The sequence below is a fragment of the Hemiscyllium ocellatum genome, chromosome 5 (genome assembly GCF_020745735.1).
Source record: "Hemiscyllium ocellatum isolate sHemOce1 chromosome 5, sHemOce1.pat.X.cur, whole genome shotgun sequence".
Classification (NCBI taxonomy): domain Eukaryota; kingdom Metazoa; phylum Chordata; class Chondrichthyes; order Orectolobiformes; family Hemiscylliidae; genus Hemiscyllium; species Hemiscyllium ocellatum.
Window position 1 is genome coordinate 59,124,046 of NC_083405.1, and position 12,089 is coordinate 59,136,134.

Here is a 12,089-nt window from a genome sequence, read left to right on the forward strand (position 1 = left end):
TGATGAAGTTTTGTGTTTGATGTGTATGAAGACTTGAAGGAGACATTTGTCAAAGTACTTCAATATAATGTTAACCAAATTAAAGCTCACAAAATTAAAGGACAGAGGTCACGTGGTTACAAATTTGGCTCAGGGATAAAAAACAATAGTAGTGAACAGTTATTTGTCAGACTGACGAGTGGTTTAGTGGTGTTCCCTGACAAGTGTGTGTCTATGCACAGCCAGACTTGGGTATGCAGGGTATAATTAAGTTTGCAGATAAAATGACAGAAAATGTAGTGAACAAGGAGAAGGATAGTAACAGAATATATGGATATAGTAATGAAATGGACAGACATGTGGATGAAATTAAACACAAAAAAAAAGTTTGGTGGGAAGGATCAAAAGAGAGAATGTGAATTAAATAACAATGAATTTCTATGAATGCAGGCGCATAGAGACTAGAGAAAGTATGTGTACTAATCTGTGAAGGTGACTGGACAAATTGAGAATCGAGTGTGTTGCTGGAAAAGCACAACAGGTTAGGCAAGGAACAGGAGAATCGACGTTTCGGCCATAATCCATTCATCAAGAGTGAGTAAGTTGAATGGACAAGTTGAGAAGGCTATTTGGGAAAAACATTTAGAATACGTTTTAAGGGTCACCTGATCTGAAACATTAATTCTGTTTTCTCTCCAGAGATGCTGCCAGACCTGCTGAGTTTTTCCGGTAATTTCTATTTTTGTCTCTCATTGACAGCATATGCACTTCTTTGGGTTTTTATTTAGAATCCTTGGTTTGAGTAAATATGAGCAGAAGCCCAAACTAAACATATTTGAACTACTGGTGAGGCCTAAGCTAGAGTGCTGCATTCAACCCTGGGTGTCACATTCTGGGCAGGATACCAAACTCTTGGAGAACGTTACAAATGTGATTGACTAGAATGAGATTAGGATGAGATGCAGTGATTGTATTCCTGTATAAGAACAAGAAGAGAAGTCTGACTGTTGAATGTACAGATGGATTTCGTTACTTTTGTTGGGAGTACATATTTATACTTGGTTTTCTGGAAAAAATAGGAAGATTTTTAAGTACTTGGATATTATCTGGAGTACAGTAGGTTTTACTTTGTGATTTCTCAACTGAATAGGGGATATTGTTTTGGATTCTGGATCATAGCTTGTATGTTAATCTGTAATTATTTGCTTCAAGAATCATTTTTTAATGGGATACAGATCAAAAATTAAAGTCAGCTATCATGACAACTACTACAGAGGCAACCCGTTCTTGATTTTATTGCCCTAAATGTGACCTGAGTGTATAATTTCTCTGTGATCTATTACTAATAAGCTTCATAACAATTGTAGATATTATCTTCTCACCCTGGGACAATTTTTCAGTGAAGAATATTTCGTCATTGGTATCAGCAGGACTGAGGGATTTCAGTGAAATAGAGAAACTGGAGTTGTTCTCTTTTAGAGTAGGGAAGATTGAATGGGTGAAAAATTCAGAATAGAATTAAATAACTTGGAAGTAAAAGAAAATTAAAAGGCTACAAGGAAAGTGCTCAGAAATAGGTTTACAAGTGGACAAATTTATCAAAGAACTGGCATTGAGATAACAGACTGAATTGTCTCTTTGCTGTGTCATCCTATGATTCCATGTCAGATTGAAACAAAGGAGAATTGCACATAGGTGCCATTGCCATTGTAAATACATAAATAGGCCAAGATGCATGTAAATGTATGCATTAAATTATTGGATTTAACCTCCAATGTAGAAAACAAATTTGTTTCCACAACAAGGAAATTGATAAAACAAGTCAAAGGATATTTGTGTCAGTGTGTTCTGCTACTTGTCCAACAGCATTGCCGTCCAATGAGGCAGCATTGTGAATCTCCATGTGAGAAAGTGAATATTCTCTGGAATAGGAGGAACTTGAAATTGTCTTGATGGAACAGTTTGAAACGTGTCTTTGAAGTGACCTCCTCTTCATATCTCATCCACAGCATGGACAGTTCTCCTCACAACTTTACATGCAACCCCTGCCCTTTGACCCTGGCTAGCCCAAATGGCGTCTGCATGATGTTGGGTATGCGAACTTGTAAATTGGAACACCACCTGAAGTTGACAAGCGAGGATTGCATTATTCAATCCAACAGTGGAGTCACTAATTCATAGAAATATAGAAAAATAGGGGCAATAGTTGGCTATTCAGCTGTTCGAACTTCCTCTGCAATTCTGTACGATCATGGCTGTAATCTCTGCTCAATACCATGTTACTGCTTTTTCTCCACATCCTTGATCTCTCTTCCACAAAGAACTATGCTCAATATGGGCGTATCATGGTGGCTCAGTGGTTAGCACTACTGCCTCACAGCGCCAGGGACCCAGGTTCGGTTCCAACCTCGGGTGACTGTCTGTGTGGAGTTTGCACATTCTCCCAGTGTCTGTGTGGGTTTTCTCTGGGTGCTTGGTTTCCTCCCACAATCCAAAGATGTGCTGGTCAGGTGAATTGGCCATGCATATAGGGTAGGGAAATGGGACTGTGTGGGTTACTCTTTGGACGGTTTGTGTGGACTTGTTGGGCCGAAGGGCCTGTTTCCATACTGCAAGGAATCTAATCAACTCCTTGTTAAAAATGCTCAATATTTTGGCTTCAACCACTTTCTGTAGCAGAGAATTCCACAGACTCATCACTGTCTGGGTTAAAACTTTTCTGCTCAAGGTCTTCCCAGTATCCTTAGACTGACATTTTTGGTTCTTGACTTCCCTGTTGTCAGAAACATCCTTTCTGTGTTTGTGCATTGTCTAATCCTGCTAGAAATTTATAGGTTTCCATGAGATCCCCACCCCACCACCTCATTCTTGTAAACTCCAATCAATGTAATCCTAACTGACCCAGTCTGTCTTCGTTAGTCAGTTCTGCCATCCCAGGAATCAGTCCAGTAAACCTTTGTTGATCACCCTCCATAGCCAGAATGTCCTTCCTCAGAGAGGGAGACCAAAACGGCAAACAGGTGTGATCTCCAAGACCTCGTATAATTGCAGCAAAACATCCTGCTCCTGTATTTAAATCCTGTCACTATGAAGTCCAACATACCATATACTTTATCCATCACTTGCTGCGCATATGTGCTTACTTTCAGTGACTGGTGTACAAGACCTCCCGCTTTCCCAAACCATCGCCATTCAGATACCCTGTCTTCCTGTTTTTACTACTAAAATTGTCAGGATATTTCTGTTCCTGTTTCAGAATTCAAACATCAGCTTTGTTTCCTTTTACCATTAAAACAACACTGACTTGAACTGCATTGGTATAGTATTCATCAGAATTTAATTCCTCAGTTGTTTACGGTTTTGTTTCAACCTTCAGCAGTCTAATCACATTTTAATTGATTATCAGTCAGTAGTAGCTGTTGATCTTGTTCTCTTTGTACAGCCAGAAGCACCTCAAGATAAATATGTAAATGCAAAATTCGCAGTGGTTTCCATCCCGGACTATTTAAGTGTATACAATTTATATTCCTTCTGCTGTAGCCATTGAAATTAATTTTCTGTTCATTTTTGAAATGTCTATGTGGTCTCTAATCAAGAAAACTGAGGTTCCTCTCACAAGCTATTGGTTTTGTAAACTAATTTATATCTTCGTATAACCAACTGGCTGTTTGTTTTTTTTGATATTCTAAATGCTGTTGGACGCTGACTTGATGTCAAACTTCAACTCTCATTGATAAACAGAAAATCTGTGCACAGACACACTAGGTCTTTGAGGGCACCTTCTTTACACATCAGTGAGACCTGTAGCTCTGTTATTGATTTTAAAATGCTGCCCATTACTTCCTGTTCAACTTGTTAGTGATGAACAATAATTGTTTCAGATGGAGCGATATTTTCAACAAAAACAAATACTCATAGAAGACAAGACCCTGTCCGAAAGAGGAAACGATTAATCTTGAAACGGGGAAACCATAACCAGATTCTAATGTGGTGGGAAATCATTAACTGAAAATAGCAATCAAAATCATAGGGACCAAGTCTGAAATGGGAAACAAAAATAGAAACCAAAACATGCAGATATTTGTAAAACGAGGAAGTCATTAAATCAAAGCCAAACTTGATTTTCACGACTCACATCAAAACTGGAAATAATTGTCTTTCTGAAAAAGGATACTGCCCTCTGCAGGTGCAGTCTGGAATTATATTAGTAATTTCCCATCATTCATTCCACAAGTTGAAGAGTCATTAAGTCATAGAGAATATATAGCATGGAATCAGACTCTTCAATCCAATTTGTCAGTGCTGAGCAGATATCTTAATTAAATCTAGTCCTCTTTGCCAGCATTTGGCCCTTTTCCTTTCAACCCTTCCTATTCATATACCCATCCAGATGCCTTTTAAATGTTGTAATTGTACCAACTTCCACCAGTTCCTCTGGCAGCGCATTCCATATATGCACCACCCTCTGTGAAAAAGTTGCACCTTAGATCCATTTTAAATTTTTCCCCTCTCACTTCAAACCTATGCCATTTAGTTTTGCACTCCTCCCATGCCGGGGAAGAGACCTTGTGTGTTTGCCCTATCCATGCCCCTCATGATTCTATAAATCTCTCTGGGGTTATTCCTCAGCTTCTGACACTCCAGTGCAAATAGAACATAAAACATACAACTTTACAGCACAGTACAGGCCCTTTGAAGATCAAACTAACCTACGTACCCTTCTATACCAGATCAAATTAACCTACATGCCAGTCTATTCAGCCTTTCCCTACAGCTCAAACTCTCCAACTCGGGAAACATCCTTGTGAATCTTTTCTTGATCAAGATGCCTTTGTAATCTTCACTGTTAACTATGTCACCAATGTTGGTGTCATTCGCAAACTTACTAACCACCCCTCCTAAATTTGCATCCAAATTGTTCATATAAATGACAAACAAAGTGATTCCAGCATCAATCAGAGAGGGGAGCACAGCAGTTCACAGGCCTCCAGTCTGGAAAACAAACCCCATCACCAACCTCTGTCTCCTATCATCAAGCCAATTTTTTACCCAATTGGCAAGCTCTCCCTGAATCCCATGTTTTGAAGGGCTTATGCTCGAAACGTCGAATTCTCTATTCCTGAGATGCTGCCTGGCCTGCTGTGCTTTGACCAGCAACACATTTGCAGCTAATATTACTATCAGTCTACCATGTGGAACCTTGTTGAAGGTTATACTGAAGTCTGTGTGGACAACGTCTACTCTCTGCCCTCATCAATCTTTTTGGTTACATCCTTAAAAAACCAAATCAAGTTTGTGAGGCATGATTTCACATGCATAAAGCCACGACGACGATCCTTAATTAGTCCTTGCTGCTACAAATGCGTGTAAATCCTATTTCCCAGAATCCCTTCCAACAAACTACCTACCACTGATCTCAGACTCACTGGTCTGTACTTCCCACTCCTTACAGTCTTTCTTTCTGAAATAAAGGCGCAACATTTGCCATGCTCCAGTCCTCCAGCACCTCGCCTGAGGCTGTATATGACACAAATATCTCTGCTAGGGGCCCTGCAATTTTCTTCTAACTACCTACAACATCCTGGGATACACTTGAACAAAATTGTCCTGCTTGTTCATTATAAATTTAGTAGTGAACTTGACTTCAGTTTTCTTGAGTTTCCAGGCTTCTTCTCAGGTACTAGACTCCTCAAGTGTTGAGTAGATCAATATTTCTCTCAGTGAAGCTGATGACGCCAGTTTTTGTTTTGAGGGAGAGGGGGCGAAGGAGGCCGCCACATGCTCACCCTAGCCCTCATGCTCTTCTTTTACTTCATACTAATGGAAACATCCTCTCCGTGTCCATTTATTCAAGTCTGTCAGTATTCTATAAGTTTCATTCAGGTCCCCCATTATACTTCTAAACTCCATTAAGTATAGACCCAGAATTCTGAACTTCTACTCATCTGTTCTCATGATCATTCATGTAAACCTCATCTGGACCACATTGAAGTACGGCACAACCTTTCTCACAATATCGTTAAATGGCTCACAGATGTCCACAGCCTCAGAAGCACATCACTATTGTTGTTTTTATAGCCCTTACGAAATGAATGCTAATATTGCATTTGTGTTCCTGACTGCCAATTGAACATACTTAAGAGAATCCTGGACTAGGGCTCTCAAGTCCCTTTGTGCCTCAGATTTCTGAATCCTTTCCCAATTTAGAAAATAGTCCACACCTCTATTCATCTAACCAAAATGTATAAACTCACACTTTCCCAAGTTGTATTTCATCTGCCACTTTTTTGCCCCATCTCCTAGCTTGTCCAAGTCCGTCTGCAGCCTCCTCGCTTCCTCAACACCACTTATTCCTCCACATATTTTTGTGTCATCTGCAAACTTAGCAATAATGCCCTCAGTTCTTTCATCCAGATAATTAATGGACATGAAAATCTGCCCAACAACCAAGATCAAGCATACTAGCCAAAGATTTCTTGTACTTTGTCTCCTTCTCTTCTCAACAGGGGTTACATTAGCCATTTTCAAGTCCTCTCGGATTCTCCCCAATTGCACTGAGAATAGGGCCCCTCAAAGATCAGCAAGGCAGCCTTTGTGTGGAACTGCAGAAAATGGGGGAGATACTAAATGAGTATTTTGCATTCGTATTTACTGTGGAAAAGGACATGGAAGATTTAGATTAGATTACTTACAGTATGGAAACAGGGCCTTTGGCCCAACAAGTCCACACCGACCCGCCGAAGCGCAACCCACCCATTCCCCTACATTTATTCCTTCACCTAACACTACGGGCAATTTAGCATGGCCAGTGAATGTAGGGAACTAGATGGTGACATCTTGAAAGATGAAATCTGAGGAGGAAGTGCTGGATGTTTTGAAATGCATAAAGGTGGATAAATTCCCGGGACCTGATCAGGGACACCATAAACTCTATGGGAAGCTAGGGAAGTGATTGCTGGGCCTCTTGCTGAGATATTTGTACCATCGATAGTCACAGACGAGGTGCTGGAAGACTGGAGGTTGGCTAACGTGGTGTCACTGTGTAAGAAGGGTAGTAAGGACAAGCCAGAGAACTATAGACCAATGAGCCTGACGTCGGTGTTGGGCAAGTTGTTGGAGGGAATCCGGAGGAACAGAAATAAGTGTATTTGGAAGGCAAGGACTGATTATCCCTAATCAATATACTACCTTTGATTACAACTACATTTCAAGAGTTCTCTTTCCCCCTCTTGAATGGCTTTCTGTACCATGGTACTATGGTCAATTTATTCAGCTTTCCTATAGCCTCCACTCTCTTCCACATGGAGCAAGAATCTCAAACCTGCCAGACATGCTCAAGAGCTGACGCTGTTTCAGCACTATCTCCTGGATCCCCCAAATTGCCTCACTGCAAGTCACACCATCTTTCCCTGACCACTGACCAAATTCAAGGTAGCTAATGTAAGGAGTGTGATTGCCTCCTGAAAGACATGATCCAGATAAATCTTCCCCTTCCTGATGAATCACACTAAAGACTGCAGCTCATCTTCTCTGAATTGGAGTTCTTTGGACAACTAACACTTACAGCAGATGTTGTCACTATGAACCTCACTGGAGTCAACCAGCTCTCCCATCATTCAGGTACAACACATCGCTTAATCCTGCATCCTCTGTTTTATTTTCTTCGTTCTTAATTTGTGTTTTTATAAGAAAAATTCGTGTTAGTCTTTAGGTTTTAATCTTTAACTATTTCTCCTATTTGCCTTCAATAGGTAAGTTTTTTATAATGTGGTTGAATTAGCAGCTATGACCAAGCAATGAACTTGTGGGTTTTCCTGTGATGTTGTACTTTGTTTTTGTGCTAGATTTCCTCACCCCCCAATCTTGGGCTTCAATTTATCCTGTTAAAAACATATGTTACAAACGATGAGCCAAAAAAAAAGCAAGCAGAAAAGCACCTCTTCATCTCTGCACTGAATTCCTGTGCTGCCACCAAAGTCACCAAACTATATACTCACTCAGGTCGTGTCTCACTCTGGATTTGATCTCTTCTTCAAATAAACTGAATTATCATAGCAATTTGGAGTGAATTTGTTTTGTAAATTTGAAAAAAAGACACTTTTTTCCCCATACTTTTTTGGGACTCTGTTAAGCAATTCAATAGCACAACTGAGACGAATACTAACTGTGATAATGTGACAGATAACTTTTTTTGCTCCATTGTTACTAACATTTTGGCTGCAATCTAAATCTGCAAATTTTACTTGAATCCCAGTCTTGAATGCAAGTTCCAGCAGCCTCCCAGGTTGTAATTGTTGATGGAGTGTCAGAGGCAAAAGTGTTCATCTTTACGGTAATGCACTTTACTCGGATACTATGGATAATATATGAAGGTGGTTTTTAGAACAGACTATTCTCGGAAACCATGTTGTTTGCTTTGTTGCAACACTTTCATTTTAATCCAACTTTTTTGACATCCTGGAAGTTCTAATCAACCCTCAGTTTGCTATTTCTGGTTGCATAAATGCCAGTACATTGACTTTCTTCAGTTTCTTTCTTGAGTTAATTTTTAAAAATATATTGAAGCTGTGGGTAATTACTCTGAGTGAAATAGAGTCCTTTTTTCTATTTGTTTTTCAGAGCTTGAACAGAAGATTATTACTGCATTCAATAATTATAAATGAGGATAATCCGTAATTCAGTCATTTTGAGTGTGATTGAGAGTCTTTGCATTTTACTATAACTTGTTATCTTCTTCTTTCTTATCAGAATTGTTGTTTGCAAAATGCAAAACTAAATTCAATAAATTATTTATGGATAGGTGAATGTGTACAAACCCTGACGTTCGGTAATGGATTCATGATGGATGTTGCATTAGCACAATTACCAGGCAGTAATGGTAAGTGCGGACGAATTGGAATTCCAGTTGATCTTCCACTGTTAATTGTGGATTGTCCATGTCATTAGTTATGACTTGTTAGAGGAATATTTTAAACGAATGTGAACATATTTCAAATATGGCATTATCATTTGTGTAATTATTAAAATATAAATTTACCATATCAGGATTTTTAGGAGAAGGTGTGGACAAAGAAAACTGTACAAAATGGAGCTTAATAATAACAAAGAAAATGGGAAAGTAAAGAGTGGAATGATTTAAAATGAGGCAGAAGAACGGAAAGGTGTGGTTGAGAAAGTATATATATATACATATATATAAAATTTCTAGAAAGAAAAATGTAGATGTGGGTGTTTAAAATTTTAAGAGGTATGAATAAAAAAAATTCTCACTTAAAACTGAAGGCAAAGCTGGCTGGGGAAAAGGGAAAAAAATGTACAGTACTGAATTTGAATATTTTTGGCAAGGTGTCATGTTGCTGAAGCATTTGTCTTGCTGTCATCAGGGTAAAAACAAAAATATCAATTTTGAAATGATCGCAACAGTTTATAATACAGGTGAAAAAAAGTGCTGAATGGTTAGCAAGTCAGCTCTGACCAAGGTGTAGACTCGGAGAAAGTTAAGTGAAGCTATCAGCTTCCTAACTTCCACCTAAGGTAATCTGTTAAATCAGCGGCATGGCTCATTTATGTTTGCTAGAAGCGACCTATATTAATAAACAAGGTCCTGTTCTCTTCAAACAAAGGGAATATGTTCAAATCTTGTAGCTTCTCAAATTATTTGGGATCTTGGAGAGCCTTGCTTTCTCTATTTTGGCGAGTCAGAGTGAACTGGCCAACCAAACAGCACCCATTTGTCCAGTTGTATAAATTGTAGCAGCCATTTGATATTTAACATTCTTTGGTTTGACCTGATGAGTGAGAGAGATTAAAGCTTTAACACACGTTTGTCCTTTCAACAATTAAAAAGACATAGTCAGAATTAGAGTGGTGTTTTTAAAAAGGATGAAGAACTGCTTTAATTATTGTCAGTGTCCCCAGTAGAGGATAATAAATCATCTTTTGGCCAGTTTGTTATGGATCATCTTTTGCCATGGAGAATTGGATCAAGGATTGTATGAAATATATGCTGTTCATCATTTTCACATTTCCTTGGATCCTGCATCGTCACAATGCTCAGTGGCATTTTTGCATTTATTTTGAAACCATTAGATTTTATAAATGATCGTCACAATTTGAAACCTATCAACTCACCAAAACACTGTCACTTAGAGGATTATCAGTAATGAGCATGGAAATAGATTGAGCTTAGAAAAGTAACTATGCAACTCCGAATTGAGAAGACATAAATCCTTAACTTGGCTTGATTTAATTTTATTTTATGTAATGGGCAAATTTATTTATTTGAAGAGGTTTTCACTCCTAAAGAAGGAATATATATGTGTTGTATATGTAAAGTTTAAGATGTTTCATCTGTCTTGGAACAATACAGATGAAGAATACAGATAAAGGAACAATAATAATAACAGGTTAAAACAACTGGTACTAATTAAACCAAAATTGATGTTAAGTGGCTATCTTGCGTGAATATCTTTTATAAAACTCCTAAAAGATTGTAGTGAATTCATTTTTTCACAATGTAATTCTGATCATCTCACTGGTAAATTGTCTGATTCCAGCTGTAATTCTGGCTTGTGGAGGTGATGATAGCAAAATTTATTTATTTGTCCGAGAAGATGGACACGTAAGTTGACAAGTTAAGAAATTTATATTTATGCATGTTATTAATACCAATGGCGTTTGTTCATTTTGAACTCAAAACATTTGCCATTTTGAGTTGAATTCTTATTTGTAAAGGAACAAATCTTGATCTTGCTTTTCAGCTGGGGCGTATTTTGGAGGAATGTTTGTCACGGGCAGCTGCCCTCCAATTGGAAGGATAGTCTATTTAGCTGGCCCTCCATCATTCAGTGAAGCAATAGCTGCAAAATTCAGCATTCTGTCATTGCTCCCATTCTCCTCCACCTCCCCATTCCTCCATCCAAATTGAACCCAGAGCCATTATCTTTCCCTCCCACTGTAAAGAGCTGCCTGGCTGAACTGTCAGTACTATGTTGTGATTACTGCTAGGGTGGCACAGTGGTAGCATTGCTGCCTCATAGCATCAGAGACCCGGGTTCAATTCCCGCCTCAAGCGACTGACTGTGTGGAGTTTACACATTCTCCCCATGTCTGCATAGGTTTCCTCCTGGTGCTCTGGTTTCTTCCCACAGTCCAAAAATGTGCAGGTTAGGTGAATTGGACCTGCTAAATTGCCCAGGAGACTGCAGATGCTGGAGATCAGAGCTGGAAAAGCGCAGCAGGTCAGGCAGCATCCAAGGAGCAGGAGAATCGACGTTTCGGACATAAGCCCTTCTCCTGCTCCTTGGATGCTGCCTGACCTCCTGCGCTTTTCCAGCAGCACATTTTTCATGCTAAATTGCCCATAGTGTTAGGGACAGGGGTAAATGTAGGGGAATGGGTCTGGGTGGGTTGTGCTTCGGCGGGTCAGTGTGGACTTGTTGGGCCGAAGGGCCTGTTTCTACACTAAGTAATCTGACCTAATCTAATTACTGCTGCTCCCTGAACTTTTGCCTCAGTAGAGCTATCTGCACACGAGCAGCCCACATGATGTTATTTTACACTGATTGGAGTATCATCAGCCATGGATATGTAAATTCATTCTGGTTTAAGAGCATTTGTCACCATTTTAATGGTCTTCTTTGCATTTGTGCTAATTGTGGCAGTGACATCTCAAAGTTTCTGTGTCTAGATGGTAACACTGCAGTTTCAATGTTCATCAGTTAACTCCACAGACTGTTGGCTAAATACTTACTAAATCATATGCTTTGTTTGCAATATTGTATTTAGGTCACTTTTCTAAATGACTTTGACAACTTAAAACAAAATTACTTTCACAGATCTGAAATCAAAATCCACCTATGTCTATTTTAAAAGTCCAAATGCCTAAAATGATAATATATTGTACATCTTTATCACAAGAGATTAAAAATTACCATCTGTTAGTGGTAGCTTTCTCGATTAGAAGAGTATAAAAAAAGCTCATTGTCCTGCCCAGATACAGAATAATGTTCTGTTTGCATAAAGTAATTGATATCTGTACACTAATTTTGTTTTATATTTGAATGTACTTGGATAATTGACTAGTGGTGCAGTGAAAAAATTATTTGTTG

The 12,089-nt window shown here is 38.9% G+C and overlaps 1 protein-coding gene across 1 annotated transcript in view; it reads left to right on the plus strand.

Moving 5' to 3' along the window:
* Positions 1 to 12,089, plus strand: part of elp2 (elongator acetyltransferase complex subunit 2) — a 150,535-nt gene that overhangs the window by 26,393 nt on the left and 112,053 nt on the right. Inside the window, exons 5-6 of the mRNA XM_060825464.1 lie at positions 8,780 to 8,857; positions 10,536 to 10,600. Coding sequence (XP_060681447.1) covers positions 8,780 to 8,857; positions 10,536 to 10,600 — 143 coding nt within the window. The remainder of the gene's footprint in view (positions 1 to 8,779; positions 8,858 to 10,535; positions 10,601 to 12,089) is intronic.